This window comes from Acipenser ruthenus, chromosome 26, assembly GCF_902713425.1.
Source record: "Acipenser ruthenus chromosome 26, fAciRut3.2 maternal haplotype, whole genome shotgun sequence".
Taxonomy (NCBI): Eukaryota; Metazoa; Chordata; class Actinopteri; order Acipenseriformes; family Acipenseridae; genus Acipenser; species Acipenser ruthenus.
The window spans coordinates 8,214,763-8,232,453 of record NC_081214.1 but is presented as its reverse complement, the minus strand read 5'-3'; the positions used below and the strand labels follow the sequence as shown (position 1 = coordinate 8,232,453).

Genomic DNA, 17,691 nt, shown 5'->3' with positions numbered 1-17,691 from the left:
TTTCTTTTGAGGTGTGGAATTCAAATGGTCTTTTGAGGTGTGAAATTCAGGTGGTCTAAACTAAAATGGCATCTCTCTGCACTGGAAAGGGAGGCTGGCGCTTTAGAAACAGCAAGCTGTGGATTCCAGTCTCACAATGACTTGAGCCCTGAATAAGTTTCATTACAATTGGAGAAATGGTTCTCTAGGCCTATAAATAAGGATGATGTATGCACGCTTCCACAAGGGGGCAGGGTTTCCTGAGGTTTCACATAACTGCTTCTATCCAAGTGTATCAGGGTGGAGGTTGGGAGTGAACCGGCGACCCGGGTTAGGGAAAGGATTAGGGTTAGGGTTAGGGTTAGGGAAAGTATTAGGGTTAGAGAGGGTTAGGGTTAAGGTTACCTTGTGTAAAACAATGTACACATTAATTACATTGTAACTATGCATAATAACACTGCAATTATGTGTAAGTACACATGTATTTACTAAGTAACTACTCTGTAAATACACAGTAATTAGAGACACTTAATGTAAAGTGTTACCCATACAATAAAATAAAAAAAAATGAACTGAATATTACAGAGACACACTGTAAATGTTGGCGTGCAGACTCATTATGAGAATGGAGAATTGTTTGATACGGTAATACACACATTGTCCCTTTAGTCAGTCACTACCAGTTACAGTTGACAAACATTCCTTAAGTGCAAGGAAGAACGTCACATCCCATCTTTCCGTGAGAGCTGAATCAATGGGAGAGAAAGACCTTGAGATTATATAAACTAAATATGGAAAGGTCACTGTTATTCTCTGCTGCCTTCACGTACAAAGCCACGCCAAGGTTGCTTTCAGAGGTATATGTGTTCCACACACAGACATTGTAACTTCATGAAGACCCCATAGACATTATACAGTATGTGTGCACAGTGTGTGCAGAATTACACCCAGGTCACATGACAGCTAAGAGAAGTGCATTCAATCCCAGCACATCAAAGAGGATCAGTGAAAGACAGAGCATACACAGAGAAGCCAATGTAAATTCAAATAAATAAATACCTGACTCCCTGTTACTCAGTTGCAAGTGACAGTGGTCTGTTGCCTGATTGCCTTTCAGGCTTTGTTACAAGCGTCTCTTATCTCCTTCCCAACACACACTGCTGCGGTTCCAAGGCCTGCTGCAGCTTCATGGGTTTGCTTTGGCCTCTGAAAGTCAAAAGCACATTTATTGGAGCTCTCCGGTAAAAGCCTGGGCTGGGGGGCTGGGGGGCTGGGTGGCTGGATGAATGGGTGGGTGGCTGCGTGGATGGGGGGGGCTTTCTTCACAAAAGCTGAGAAGCAGGGCAGGATGCTTACAATTGCTCCCATTCCATCCCCTTAGTTTTCTATACTAGAAAAGGATAAAGCAGCAGAAGCAAATTGTATTGCGTCGTTTATAGTACACTGTGCAACTAGCTGCCACAATGTAATCATTAGGTGATTGCATTGCAAAATCAGCTGAAACACGGCCACAGCTCCAGTATGCTTTCGTTTATAATACGGTGATACCATCATTTTGATTGAATTCAGGCCCATATGTGTATATATTACTACTGGAGAAGCTGCTCAGCTTCATCTCAGCTTATCTATAAAAAAACATACTGCTATTATTATTATTATTATTATTATTATTATTATTATTATTATTATTATTATTATTAATAATAATAATAATAATAATAATAATAATAATAATAATAATAATAATAATAATAATAATAATAATAATAATGCAGTTTCAGAATATTATTTTCTATAGAAATCCTACCTAGGCTGCACTGAAATGTAATCATTTTAACACAACTTGCCACCCAGCCCCCATAGAAGTACTACTTTAATTTGATTGTATAAAATGTACTGAAATCAATAAGTCCCACTAGGGAGTGAGTGAAGGGTCTATATTGACAGACTCTGTGTAATTGCAAGCACTTAACGTTGAAATAGGTCATGCAAATAGGAATCATGAATAATCGCCACGGTAACACACTGTATAACAAGCTCTGGCATTGTACTCAGAATGCTGTAGGAGCACACGGCTGCTGTTCCACATCCTTACTGTGTTTAATTGAGCAGATTCCATTTACATGGGTTATAACTGATGCAATGATCCCATACATCTTACCTGTGAAGCACATGCTACAGCAAACATTTTGAATCTGCACGTGTGATACCCACTGAATGGTAGCGAGTGTCAGAGTTTTAAGGAATTGTTTCTAGCTAGCACCACTTTAAGGAAACAGCTCATGGCAGTGGTTAAAGTCTACTAAGCCATGGACACACCTCACCACTGGTAACTTACAAATCCCAGTGTGACACACCAGTAATCAGACCTAAAGGGCACTGTCACATCTGGGAGGGGGACAGTGCTGCAGCCTTATGGGACAAGGGTTTCCATTCTCTTTTCAAGTTTCACTTTAAATGTAAAATGCAATTCTATTTACAGGTAAGTGCAGTGGCTAAAGTGAGGAAAATTGAAAGTTTGTGGAGGAACTACAATAGGGAGCAAACGATTATATGCAACAACTGTACAGTTAAAGTGTCATTGTGTGGGATAACAACTGTAATTTAAATAGAACAGGGTGCAAGTAACAGACCACCACCAGCTCTTCCCAAATGGTGCAGTGGAGTCCACTCCCATGTGTGAAGTCTGAGCAAACAAACAGAAGAGCTGTAACTGCTCAGAGACACAAAGAGGCGACGTCCTCACGAGCTCCTCCTTGTACACTCTGTGAATATCTTTGAAACATTCCTGACATGTCGGAGCATGTCTCACTGCCAGCTTTATATTTTCTTGCTATTTTGTGCTCAATTTGTTATCTTTTTTTTGTCTGATGTACTTGTTTTTAGTTCAGTTTTCTAAGAGGAATGACAGAGTGGGTTAGGCACCCCCGTCCCCCCAGCTCCAGATCCCCACTCTAACCACTGGCTCGTGGGCAGGACAATACTCTACAACCCCCTATTTATTCAGGATGTAAAAACTGCATAATAGCCCTGAAGGTTCTTGTACTATCTTGCATTCGGATACACTGGCATGCCTTCCCAGTCTGCAGCAAAATGCAGGGTGAGCCAGAAAAGCTCTTATTATAGAAAGTATTAAACACGAGAAAGAATGACTGCGGTGAACGCCGGAACAGTGAAGAACGAAGCAGCCATCCTGAAAACCATGATGAGGCAGGGTGTAGTGGTAACTCCCATTGAGCATGTTTGATATCAGCTGAAATAAAGTTTGGCAATCATTAAATACCAAAGCACAATTTAATAAATATCAGATTGTATTTAACGAGTAAATAGCTTCAAAAGTCATATTTCCAGTTTGTAATCATTCAAAGTGGTTTTGGGTTCTGTTGCCCAATATTGAGTTTTTATCTTTCTATGTTTTATTTTCTATAATATAACCCAGAATCACTCTGAAAGAATTGCAAACACCATAAGGAAGGTATTGAAACAATAATCATGATTTAAAACTACATGCATCTACTGCTACAATCATAAGATTTATTTGGACTGTAATATTTAAAACATCTCTCAAATCAGATGAAAATCTCCGTACATTTCAAGCCTGTCCCTCAGGATGAACGTTGACAGTCTACACATCAAGTAACTACAATTCCCAGAGGTCCTCGCTGCATGCACATTTCAGAACACTAGACGACAAATAAAGTACCGTAAATTTACCCCAGAGTGTTCGGCCCCGCCCTGAGGAAAACACTCTTATTGGTTAGCGTTTTAACCATCCCCTCTGGCATCAGCATCTTGCTTGTGCGCGTACGAGAGTAGCAAACAGCTGAGCCTGGCTACTTAGTCCTACAGACTGCAGCTCTGTGCGGTACGTGTACCTGTACCTGCGCTGCACGAAGAGGCATCATTCAACACCAAACCGGTACCCCACAAGCAGGACTGCTCCCGCAGGCTTGTGTCTGTGATGGAATTCAAGTAACCGCAGCTCTAAACACAGTTCTCTATCTGAACGATTCAAACAACCCAAGAAACCCAGAGCAAGTGATCATCACAGTGCCAATGCTGGAGCCTAGCGGGTTTGCTAAAATGACAAAACGCACCACTTTGTTTATCCGGATCGTTGAAGGGAAGAATTTACCTGTGAAGGATATGTAAGTACCCTAAAGGGACGTATTTTAACCCAATTTCAACTCGTGCAATAGGTGTGCACCTTTCTATTCTATCTTCCGCACCTGTTCTAAATGTTCCCCTTTCTGTAAAATATGCATGTCAACGGTGTCCAGTGCTCAGTAATCATAATAACATAAAATGCATTCAGATCTCATCGAATTGGCGTTTCTAAATTGCTCTTTACCGAGTTAAAAAAAACCTGCAAGGTTGTACTTTTTTTTTTTTTTTTAATTTGTACTAGTAAAGCAGCCAGCTTTAGACAAAGACATACTTGAGACAGTGTATTGCAAGGCACATATTGCTATCATATCACCGCGCCTAAGATCCTGAGAAATACAGGATATCCTACTGGAGGATCCTATCTATAAAACATGTTTTAGGACAAGTAAATCGTGATTCATTTTACTACAGGTAGCTGACGTCAATTATAAACTACAGTAAATACAATTTGCAACGTAAGGCGCCTACAGACAGTATGTAAATCATTGCTAAAAAGCCAATCCTAGAGTGTCCCTTCGCGCGTGCGGGAGCGTGTGTCACGGGAGCGTTCTGTGGAATTGCGATTATGATGAATGCGCGTAGGACTGTGCAATAAATTCTTTCCACGTTATTAAAATACAACCGCCTTCGGGTTGGATTAAACCTGGCGTTTCCCAATAGGAAAATCCGTGAGTTTAAAATATAACTTCAGTGGGCTCAGGCTGAGTGATCACATTTGGGTTTCTGTAGACCTGGGACTGCTGCTCTTTGAATCTGAAGGGATTGAAACTATAGCAATCCTACTGTCCGCGTTCTTTAGGGCTTTCCTCTTACCAGTACACATGTCTACTGCCACTAATATTCGACCATTTTAAACGGTATGCCCGTTGATGAATATGTATGTATTGTTAGGGATTAATGCCAGCCTAATATGTCATTAAGAACTCTAATACTACTACTAATAATAATAATAATAATAATAATAATAATAATAATAATAATAATAATAATAATAGCTCTGCTTCCTCTCAACTTACATCTATTAAAAAACATACTGGTATTATTATTATTATTATTATTATTATTATTATTATTATTATTATTATTATTATTATTATTATTACTAATGTTTTCAGGAATATTTACACAGTCCCCTTTAGCACAGTGGAGACGCTACATTCAATAGCAACTGACTTTGCCCAAATAAACTCCACATGTGTAGCAGGGGGAATCTGTGCCATCATTGCATGCACATGTTATGTAGGCTGCAGAAAGAATAATGTAGTCTTTCAGAGTACTGAGCAACGTTTCCCAAGATAAACAGCACCAGCTAATTGACTTATCAAAGCTAATACCGCTGATGCTTTCTGCCACTTAACAGCAGCACGGAAAACACAAAACAGAGGCTGCAGCAACACACCCCTCGAGGTGCTGGGTTACTATCAAGGGCGTAGGTTTGGTTTGAACATTGGTGGGGACACAATTTTTTAGGGGGGCGGAGTCACGGTCGCTATGGGGGTTCGGGGGCATGCCCCCCCCGGGAAGAAATTTTTTAGGAGACAGCTGTTAAATGGTAACTTCTGGTGGCTTGAAATGAATGCTGGACATGAATCGAGGACAATCTGATTGACATGAAGTTGGCTGGTATACACTTAGAACACTATGATAAATTGTCCCTCCTGGAAGCTGGTTTGACATCCCTGCTACAGAATTACTAATAACCTGAATTATAACCTATCCCAGCCTTACTGTAAGCTACCAATACCCCTGGCGCTACAAGCATGAGCACATGCACGCTTACGTGCTCTACCTGCCTCTCCTGTGTCTGTGCTGCTGCTCGTACCTGGGTGCATTGCTTCATTCACCTGATAAAATAATAAACTGATGCATGCCATATAGAGAGAAAATATATGGCTATGCTAACTTTATTTGCTGAGTATTACTATACAGCATTAGCCTACTATTATATCACAATGTGCCTCAAACAATAATATATCTCAAAACTGAGTCTAACACTTTCACTGTTATAATCACTAAGCCATTACAAACCTCACCTGAGACCCTGTTGCTCCACCTGCCTCTGTACTGCTTTTACCAGGCTGCACTGCTTCACTCGCCTGATAAAATGATAAATTGATGCATGCTGTTTAGAGAGAAAGTATGACTCTGCTAACTTCATTAGTAAATTATTTTTTTTACATTTGCTATGAGAATCAATATCAATTGTGTTTATTACTTTAATAACATCTTCCTACTTACACTTTGACTTTTTGTAAAAAAAACTTCCTTATGTCCATCTTTCTTTTTTTGGTTGCTATTATGCTTGTCACCTAAAGCCAAATTGAAGTGATTAGCTGACGTTAGTTGAATGACGATATCAAAACATGCTCACGCACACTCACACTCACACACTCTCTCTCTCTCTCACACACACACACATAATGATTTAGCTGTGAAACAAGCTAGCTAGCCACCAAGGACGTGGGGTTAGCAGCTAGCAATGGGTCGCTAACGTAATAGGTAGGTAGGTCGGTAGGTTTATTCACTCAAACTATGTTGCTGACGACCTGACAATACCTTCAGCCCCGGCACGTGGCTTTCATTCAGTCAGTGGGTCACACTCATATCAGACTGACCGGCAAGCGGCAACATCAGATGAGCGTCTTTCCAGAGTCCTGCCTAAGCCAGCGGGTCTCAACCTTTTTTTACTCACGCCGCACTGAAATTTATTTGTATATCTGTCATCGTCGTCGTCCCCCCGCCCCCCCCCCCCCCCCCCCCCCCCCCCGATTTATTTGACTTTTATATATTTTTTATTACTGCCTATATAATATAGTGCATTTATTTAGCCGCCTGGATAGTCACACTGTCCATTCAATCAAATACATATGTTCGTGTTCGCTTTTTACACACACGATACAAAAATATCAAGCAAGGAGTAAATTAGTTACAAAGGGAGGAAGGAGGAGGATTGAAATAATGTGACAACGCATTAACCAACAAACACAAACTAAATATCGAATTAAACTGATTATATTTATTCTTATTTTTTTAAATAAATGTGAAAATTGTGGCACAATATACACCGTTTAAGAATGACTAGAATTTTTTTTTATTTTAAACCCGGACATTTACCTTTCACTCCCGAGTCCTTGTGCACTTTCGCACTTCAATGAAACAACACACTCTGCTGGTCCCTGACCTCAGCCACGCACTGAGTCCGTGTTACAGTGATGCATTATGGAAGGGCCTAAGCCAATCAAATTAGCGGGGTTTTTTTGTTTGTTTTTTTGGAGGAGGGAATGCTTCGTATAACCATGGTAGACTATGGGGAATGCTTCGTATAACCATGGGAAAAGTGTTAAATGACTGTACAGGTTGACTGTGGTAAACGTTTATAAGGGTAGGTACTTGGGGTTGTGGGTCTGTATGCAAGACTGCATGCCCATGAATCATGATGAACATCCTCAAAATTAATGACTCTGCTCAGACTCCTCTCCTAACATCTCACATCCCTCTGCAGACTTGTCATGGTGCTGAGGTCCGTAGCCCGCAGCAATAATATAGGAGACCACTGGCATGAATTCCCAGTTGCTAATTTATTACATGTTGGGGTACAAACATGCCTTTTTTGGTTCTTGGTAGGTACCCATGAGAGATGCTACTTCAGAATGGGGTAACATGAATTGTATCTTATCTTACTGCTAAGGGACTGAAAAGTCTAAGCTGAAAGCAATCAGCTATCCCATCATCAAACATGAAAATAACAGAAGTGAAAAAAAAGCATACAAAATATCTTTGTATTCTTTGCCAAGGGCTTCTTCTTCTTTCACAAAGGGCTTTGTTATTTTTTGATTATAAAACAACTGCATTATAAAGCACTATTATTTTAGGAGTCACCTGCAAATGGCATTAATTTGAAACATTGAATAAATGGTGTCACTTTTTTTATTTTATTATTTTTTAAATCTAATTGGTCAAAGAAGTTTGTCAGGGCTATGTTCAGCAGCTCTGTTGTTATTAAACAATTGCTTTATTACACCATGTAATTTTTTTTTTTTTTGTTCCTGGGTAGTAAGTGTTATTTCCTAATTGCTTATGCCTCAAAAGTATAGAAAATGGCTATTATTCCCCACAAACTTTGCTTTTGTGACCAGGACAGTGATATTTTGAAATTTACCTATTTTCCAGAACATTCCAGATAGATTCAGTGCTGAGTAAACTTGGAGTAACTTCTAGAACTTTCTAGAACTTTCCAGTAATATAAATAGTAGTATAAATACAGGGGCCTTAAGCCCACCAGTTCAGTTTAGTTCCAGCTGTCTAAGTGGATACATATCTGCATTTTTCTGAGATGGCATCAAGAGACTGCAAGCATCCGGCAGACGCATTTTGCTATGTCTGCGGCTAATTTATCAAGACAAGAGCGAAAAAGTACTCCGTGGAAGCATCTGCTAAGATGTGTGAGGCCTACAAGGCATATTTCGGCATGCCTGTCGGGGATCAAGACAAACCCTGGGCACCTCATTTCACCTGCGAGCACTGCAGAAAAACTCTGGAAGGTAAGATGGACAATTGTTTCTCTGAATTTTATGTTATAAAATTTGTTAAAATTTTTAAAATTGTAAAAGTTTTTAATTTTAAAATGTTTTACAATTTTCAATGTTATTGAAAAAATATATCATATATGAAAAATGTTGCGAGAATCTCTTACACATTAGTCATGGGTGAAATAAATGTATTTTTGTAGGATGGTACAGAGGGGAAAAGAGAGCCATGAAGTTCACTATCCCAAGAATTTGGCGGGAACCCACTGACCGCTCAAGCAACTGCTACTTCTGCATGGTGGACCCTTCCAAACGTCGGACTGGCAAGAATGCACCTGCTATCACGTATCCGGACCTTCCTTCATCCATCGCCCCGGTGCCACACTGCCATGAGCTCCCCGTACCCACTCCTCCGGAGAGAGAGCAGCCATCTTTAGAAGAGAGCAGCAAGTCAGAGAGCGAGGAAGACATTGTAGATCCAGATGACAATTTCAGAGGTGGAGCTGAGGAGAGAAACCCATACTACCCCAACCAAAAAGACCTCAACGACTTGATTAGAGATCTTGGTCTCACCAAGTCCAATGCCGAGCTTTTGACAAGCAGTGGAACTTGTTGGATGAAAGTGTGCAAGTCGCAGATCAGAGGAAGCGTCACCAACCTTTTTCCAGCTTCTTCACCCGTCAAGATGGGCTCTGCTTCTGCCACAATGTGACCAGTCTGTTCGAGGCAATCGGAATCGCCTGTAACCAGAATGAGTGGCGCCTCTTCATTGACAGCTCATCCAGGAGCCTCAAAGCCGTGCTGCTCTTCCCCTGGATCACTCGGTGCACCTCAAAGAGGATTACAACAGCGTCAAGACCTTGCTGGACGCCTTGAAGTATGATGAGTACGGCTGGGAGGTCATAGGAGACTTCAAAATGGTGGCATTCCTGATGGGTCTCCAAGGCGGTTTTACCAAGTTTCCCTGCTATCTTTGCCTTTGGGACAGCAGGGACACCAAGGCGCACTACCACAGGCGGGACTGGCCACAGCGGAACCGAGTTCTCTGTGGGGAGGAACAACATCAAGTGGGAGCCACTGGTGGACCCCCGGAAGGTGCTGATGCCACCACTGCACATCAAATTGGGCCTTATGAAACAATTTATCAGAGCTCTAAATAAGGAGTCGGCAGCCTTCAAGTACCTTCAAGACTTCTTCCCTAAGCTGTCTGAGGCAAAGGTCAAAGCCGGTGTCTTCGTCGGACCACAGATAAAGAAGATCCTGGAGTGCAATGAATTCCCCAAGAAGCTCACTAGTAAGGAGAAAGCGGCTTGGAACAGCTTTGTCGCAGTGGCTCGGGGCTTCCTGGGCAATCACAAGGCCGAAAACTATGTGGAGCTGGTTGAGACTCTGATGAAGAACTACGGCACAATGGGCTGTAGGATGTCCCTCAAAGTCCATATCCTTGATGCTCATCTTGATAAATTCAAGGAGAACATGGGAGCGTACTCGGAGGAGCAAGGCGAGCGCTTCCACCAGGATATACTGGACTTTGAACGCCGCTACCATGGACAGTATAACGAGAACATGATGGGAGACTACATTTGGGGGCTGATTCGTGAAAGTGATTTACAGTATAATCGTAAATCTCGAAAAACTACTCACTTCTAAATCTTTTGTAGTCATTTTTGTATTACTTTAGTATAAATACATGTTAATTTGGATTCATATGTTGTTTTTTTCTGACTTTATGTGAACGAAAAGACACAAATTTGCCCGTTTTCTCATTGGAAATAGGTAAATTTCAAAATATCACTGTCCTGGTCACAAAAGCAAAGTTTGTGGGGAATAATAGCCATTTTCTATACTTTTGAGGCATAAGCAATTAGGAAATAACACTTACTATCCAGGAACAAAAATTGTGTTACATAGTGTTATAGATAAGGATGCGATGTTGACGGAAATCGTGAAAATCGTGAATTTGAACAAAAGTCCGTGAAATCTTGGAAATGAATGTAAAAACACATTTGGTTAGGCACTGGCTTTATTTCCTTTAAAAATTCAGTATGTCATGTAGTGAAAATACAAATCTGCGAGTATCTGTAAATTGTTTGGTTGTGTATGCACGCAGCATTTACGTGTAGCTGTGTAAGTCAGCGAATGAGATTTGTATTGTGTAGCTGAGCGAGCATGTAAATGAACACAGATCTATGTTAATGTAAACTCTCGGTTGTGAGCTTCACATACATACAGCGCTTGTTCTTTTTTTTTTTAAACAAAGTGGGCTTGCATCTTTAAAAAATATTAATTCATACTTACATTTTATTTCTTGAAACTTTTTTTCATACAATGTAGTGTACTCAAGTTGTCTGTTGAAAATAATACTCACTTTCTCTAAAACTAAACATTGCTAAACAAAATACTTCAGACTGCCGTTGAACATCTTTTTTTAAAATTTCCTGCAAACTCTAGCTAAAACGAGAGGTGTATCTGTTTTGTAGTCTCTTTTTTTCTGGTCTTTGTGATGCTTCTTGGACATGGTGCCTGCCTGTGTGATTTGTCTTTTCAACTCTCTGTTGTTTTTGTGTTTGTTTGTTTGTTTGTTTTTATTTTTAAAGGGGGGTGCTCTGTAGGCTACTCAGAAACAAACAATTTAAACGTTTCGTTCTTATTATTGAAGATTATTTATATACTGTTTCATTTTGAACACAGTAATAAAAACAGTTACTTGACATGTTGAGTTTGTATATGTATATTTACACCGGACGCGCTCAGAGAAATAGCAACGTCGTTTATTTCAGACCCCGTCTGTTTCGCTACGCGGCCGGTGTGAAAGCCTACATCGTTCAGTATTAAAAAAAAAAGAAATGTTACGTAGGTGTGAAAGGACATGTAACTAAGCTTTGTACTCAAAAGTAACATTTAAACTTGCCAGCAGTCAAAAGCAATAGCCTTTATATTATTGGTTTTGATGTACTATTTAAAAGCTCTTGTGTATGTTGATGTAGATAAACATACATTATTTGGAGCCTTTCCGTGACCTTTTTGTGAATTCTTGTTTTTAGGGGTTTTTTTCCCCGCAACTCGCCGTGAAATGTACAAAAAATCACAGTGCCAAAATCGTATCCATAGTTACAATAGAAAGTTGCGCAAAGTTACATACGGGGTCTTCACTGTTGAAGTCTCATGAACTATGGTAGGGCTTTCGAACTTGTTGCCATGCAAAATAACTTTTTTTTAGCGTGAGAAGACGATTTATCCACCCTTTGACACTGAAAGCATACCTAGTTAGAACGATCTCAGTGGTGTGGAAAGATTCATTTTTAACTCACTAGTAGCAGACTAGTCAAAATTGACTGTACAGTAAATTATTTACTAATCCGCTAGACAGCAAGCACATTAGTTACAATATTACCAGCTGTTCCATTACTGCTTACATTAAAAAGGTTAGCATCCAGTATTGGAATAGCCCCCTGAGCTGTCTCAGTGACATCCACTTACTGAACTACTCTGTGAACTGCATGCTCGTGCACTAGCTCACTGCAGCACACTTCATCCTGCTAGTGCACTAGCTCACTGCAGCACACTTCATCCTGCTAGTGCACTAGCTCACTGCAGCACACTTCATCCTGCTAGTGCACTAGCTCACTGCAGCTCACTTCATTCTGCTAGTGCACTAGCTCACTGCAGCACACATCATTCTGCTAGTGCACTAGCTCACTGCAGCTCACTTCATTCTGCTAGTGCACTAGCTCACTGCAGCACACATCATTCTGCTAGTGCACTAGCTCACTGCAGCACACATCATTCTGCTAGTGCACTAGCTCACTGCAGCTCACTTCATTCTGCTAGTGCACTAGCTCACTGCAGCACACTTCATGCTGCAGCTCCTCTGGGTGAGAGGGTTTCCCACTTGTTACTCTAGGCTGTGTTATGCTGTAGGCTAAATGTGTGTTTTCTATGTATGTGCCAACTTGCTCAACAACCATTTAAGTCTTACTTCTGTTTTGTACAAGTTTCTTGCCCGTCTTGTTTTTCTGCAGATTCCAGACTTTTATTTTCACTTTGAATTGGGTGAAGCCCATGTTTCCTCTCCCTTTGTGTCAGGCATGAGGTTCCCAAGACCTATGTGCTTTAAAGGGCTGGGGCTGGGGCTGGGGGCAGTGATATAGATGGTTCTGCTAACAAGTATGTTAGTATGAGGGTAAAGCATGCCTTACAATAATGACTGATTTATGGCATGTGGAAAATATATATTCCCTCCACCAATCCCTCCCAATAACTTCTGTTTAATAATGTTTAATAATGTTAACACCAAGTTTCATCACAATCTGCTGAGCGGATTTCCAGATTCATAGTAAAATGTACGCAGACCCATTGCATCCCCTGCAGGAGATGATAATAATAATGAGGGTTGGAAGTGGATTGTAAAGCCTTGGTTAACATTCTAAGTGCTTGAGTAGGTTCAGGTCTTGTGGTTTGTTGTGTGACTGCCTGACTTCAGTGAGAAGCGGGGGCAGAGCAAACAAAAGGACGCACCTTTAGAATCTGAGGTTACAGCTACCCACGCCTCTCGAAGCATAGAGACCTAAGAGAGACCCCCCCCTGCGCCCCTCGAAGCACAGAGAGCTGAGCGACCCCCCCCCGCTGCGCCCCTCGAAGCACAGAGAGCTGAGCGACCCCCCTGCTGCGCCCCTCGAAGCACAGAGAGCTGAGCGACCCCCCCGCTGCGCCCCTCGAAGCACAGAGAGCTGAGCGACCCCCCCTCCTCCGCCCCTCGGAGCACAGAGAGCTGATAGATCCCCCCTGTGCCTGACCTTCACTGGACTGGCCTTCAAACACCCTGAGGCAGGGGGCTGGGGTACACGTGGCATCAGCCTTTGAGCTCAGGGGCAGGCGGCTCTTTGAACTGCTCTTGCGATAGAGCTGGCATTTCAGCTCAAAGCAGTGGGAACTCACTCTCTTAGTCACAGATATTCATGACACACCACCAAGGGCAGATTTGTCTTTGTTTTGAGTTTCTTCCACAAAAAAAGCAGTTTACTTCCTATCATATACATTACAATTGTGTCACGCTGTTTAACATTTAGTTCATTCATTATTGACAGTCCCCTCCCATGGAGTCAAGACTAAGAGCCCTGCCAACTGGAATCAACAGTGGTGCCAGCAGCGGGGGCGAGTTTGACGTGTAGCTATTCAAACAATGCCATCGCTGTGTTAAAGTGCATGTATCCTCACAACGATTCCAGAAATCTTACCTGCTGCATTTGCTACACAGGTCTCAAATGTCCAGTTTTGAAAGAAACGCATGTATTACAGTAAAGCTCTGTGTGTTGCACTTGTTTGATCACTTCACTTGCAATTGTTCCCACCCCCTTCAATGGCTTTTTTGCTGCTGTTCGCCAACTAGCTGACCATTGACTTTCAGCCAGTGATCTGACGCAGTGTTGCTCAGGTGAAATGACCAGGAAGGACATGTGTAACAGATATCCTGAGAATAAGGCACAATTGAGAAATGTAAAAGTAGTATCATGTTTTAAAATTAGAAATGCTTGTTTGCTTTGGGTTTCTTTCAAAACCGCACCTTTGAGACCTATGTAGCTAATGGAAACAGTCTCTGTTTTGTTTAAGAATTGTAAACTGTGTTCTTTCCTTTGGGGAAAAAAAAGTGCCAATGGCAAGCTGGAGTAAAAGCATGGAGAATAAGAACATACAAATTTATGAACGAGAGGAGTCCATTCAACCATCTAAGCTCATCCGGTTCTTATCAGCCGATTGATCTCAAAACTTTGTCAAGTTGACTCAAGTTTGCCAATTGATTTGACCGCGATTTTCTCCCAATTTGAAATGTCCAACTGTATTTTTAGGCTCAGCTCACCGCTACCACCCCTGAGCTGACTCCGGAGCGGCGAAGACGAACACATGCTGTCCTCTGAAGCGTGTGCCGTCAGCCGACTGCTTCTTTTCAACTGATTCTGAGGGTCCCACCTTCATTGCCATCATCCACAAACTCCTTCCACACTCCTCCAGCAAACAACGGCTCAGACTGCCTTTATACCACATGGCTGGGGCTGGCTTGAGGATCAATTATTCAATCAAGACCAGCCACATTCCACGCGTGGGTTCAGCTGGGATAGAATTAACCCCTTCCCTGCCAAAATGAAGCACAAAATAATGCATCTTTAATACCCTGTGACAGTGTGAAAGCCCGGCCGGTGCACAGGGGTGTGTGGGGAATATTGGGTGGCAGGGAAGGGGTTAAATTGCTCCCTGTCAAAACACGTGGGAATGTGGCTGGAGCCATGAATTGAATAAATGATGAATAATTAATTAGTCTTCAGTCACAGGTGTATAAAAAGGGGGATCACCAGGTATCCTAGATTTCTGCAATTAAAAAATATAAATAAATAAAATCTGCATTATTGCACATTATAAGATACACAAACAGTACTATTGTTTTTAAATATAATTTAGTAATCGCCAGTTATTTTATTATTTTCTCCCAATTTGGCATATCAAATTATTTTTATTACTTTTTTACTTTAAACATTACAAATACTTCTGTGTAGTAATAATACAAACCAAAAAATAGTATTCATATTAGTTTATCTCCAAGCTAGTCTGTCATCTGGATGGTTATTGCCAAGCTCACTGATCTTCAGGGGTGATTGTTATAATTTTCTGCATCTTTAAACAGCTTGTTCAGTAGTAACACTGCACTGGATACTGAAGTAAACTGCAGCTTCAACATGAATGTACACCAGAAGCAGTTTTATTGAACATGTATGTTCACGTAAATTTAAAGCAAAATTGCCTGTGTTGATGATTACATATGAGAAGTTTATTGATTTGGTTATCAAACAAACAAAAAAAGCCTTGCATGTTTTTTGCCCTAGGCCCTAGCCTAAGTGTATAACAAAAAATGATCCGACAGCATCGAAAATCTGTTTTTCCGCGTTGTACCGCAGCAAACGGATCCCTAGGATTGCTAGTGGTCAAGGGTGTTAGTTTAGAATGAATGGTGAGAGTTAATGTCGTGTTGCTGAAGGTTTGTGTGCTGTGCTGTGCTGTGCTGTCCTGTCATGTTAATATATGAAGAATTGTCAGTTGTGAAGCGGTGTATATTGGAAGCTCGGTCTAGTATATATATATATATATATATATATATATATATATATATATATATATATATATATATATATATTTTGTTAACCTGTTTGTTTGGCCCTCGTGCCTATTTGTTCTGTGTTTTGTTTATTATTTTATCATTAAATTGCACATTAAAGTCTTTGTCTATGCTGCTTCCTGCCAGTACCAGCCTTGGTTGTGATGCTACCCTACCACATACCCCCACAGCCAAACCAAACACTGTGCTGTGCTGCGCTTGAAGTATCTCTTTGGGTTAACTATGTCGACTCCTTTTAAGATTTGAAAGACTTCAATCGTGTCCCCCCTAATTCTTCTTTGTTCTAGACTGAATAGATGCAGTTCTTTAATTCTATCTTCACAGCTCATTCCTTTAAGAATCTATGTGTGAATCTAGATCTATGTGTGATGCAGTGCCTAACCCACTTGGTCATTCCTCTTTGAAAAAAAACAACAGTACAACATTGTATTAAGTATAAGAAGCAAGTCTTTCTGAAGGTTTTTATATCTGCGGAGTAATCCAGGAATCCATCTGTGACAGGATAGAGTCAGAGACAAGGCTGCTAATCTGCAGGAGGCAGACTCATGTGGAAAGCTGTAGTTTAAAGTGCTGGTGTGCGCTTTTATTAACACAAAACAAAACACAGGAACAAATGAAAAGGTTTAAATAAAATAAATGATTGAACCAAAACACCCTTTGCTGTTCAGGCTGGGCAGCTGCCTTCACTAAAGGAAACCTCCCTAAACTCACCCAATAAACAAAGCTGAGGCTTGATTGACCATAAATTAGCCAATCAAGACCCAGCCACATTCCACATGTGGCTTTGGCAGGAATGGGATTTTAACCCCATCCCTGCCAAACTTAACAATTCAACTTTATTTAAACAGAAAAAAAACAGTCCGTTATTTACATGTGGCATCCTTTTCTATTTTGTATGTAAGGTAGGTAAAGAACATTGTTTGGGAAGATCTGGTGGTGGTCTGTTACTTGTGCTCTGTTCTATTTAAATAACAGTTGTTAAGATTATCCCACACAATGACAATTTAGCTGTACATTTTCCATGTATAATCTTATGCTTCTCATTGTAGTTCCACCACAAACTTAAACATTCCTCTAATATTGTTTCAGCTCCCTTTTGGCCCCTTGTTCCATATAGCTAGGATGGCAATCCATCTCTTAACGAACACCCTAATTAATGAAGTGAAACATGAAAGGCGAATGGAAAAACCCGTCCCTTAAGGCTTAGCATTGACGTCCTCCCAGAGCTGAAAGTGCCCTTTAGGTCTGATTACTGGTGTGTCACACTGGGATTTGTAAGTCACAAGTGGTGATGTGTGTCCATGACTCAGTAGGCTGTGATGCAGAGGTTTTTCGTTGCGTCTTCACTGTAAACCACGGAACACAGTTTAGCCATTCAGAGAGAAGTATTGACCAGATTCGACTGTAATTCTGTTCATACTGTTCTCTCGTGAATCACAGTCATTCACAAACACTTGAAATCTTACAAATAGAAAGTACGGTAGCACAGTAAAATATACACGCCAATGTTTTCAGTTTCCTGGTTTTTAATTATTACAAAGTGTTGTACACGTACAGTGCCAGACATAGTAAAAGCATAGCAAAGTGCCATAAAACTTAGTGAAAACGTTGTAAAGCATGGGTAAGGAATAACCAGGTAGCGTATTAATCAATATAGCAGACCAGGGTAAACTGTTGTAAATGAGTATAACCATGGAAAAAGCATGGTGAATCTGCAAAGATTCTACACTTTTATAAGGGGTGTAAGAGACTGTACTGAATATTGAAGATACATTTTATTAAAGAACACTGCTGGAATCAATGCAATACTTAGCATACTGGATTCCACAGAAACAGGCAGATTTGTTGTATCAC

General features: G+C 40.9%; 1 protein-coding gene across 2 annotated transcripts in view; it reads left to right on the top strand.

Annotated features, from left to right (window-relative positions):
• Positions 1-3,780: 3,780 nt before the first annotated feature.
• Positions 3,781-17,691, top strand: part of LOC131701773 (ras GTPase-activating protein 4-like) — a 62,646-nt gene continuing 48,735 nt past the window's right edge. For both annotated transcript variants that reach the window (XM_059001651.1, XM_059001650.1), the window contains exon 1: positions 3,781-4,127. In XM_059001651.1, coding sequence (XP_058857634.1) covers positions 4,036-4,127 — 92 coding nt within the window. In that variant the 5' untranslated portion in view covers positions 3,781-4,035. The remainder of the gene's footprint in view (positions 4,128-17,691) is intronic.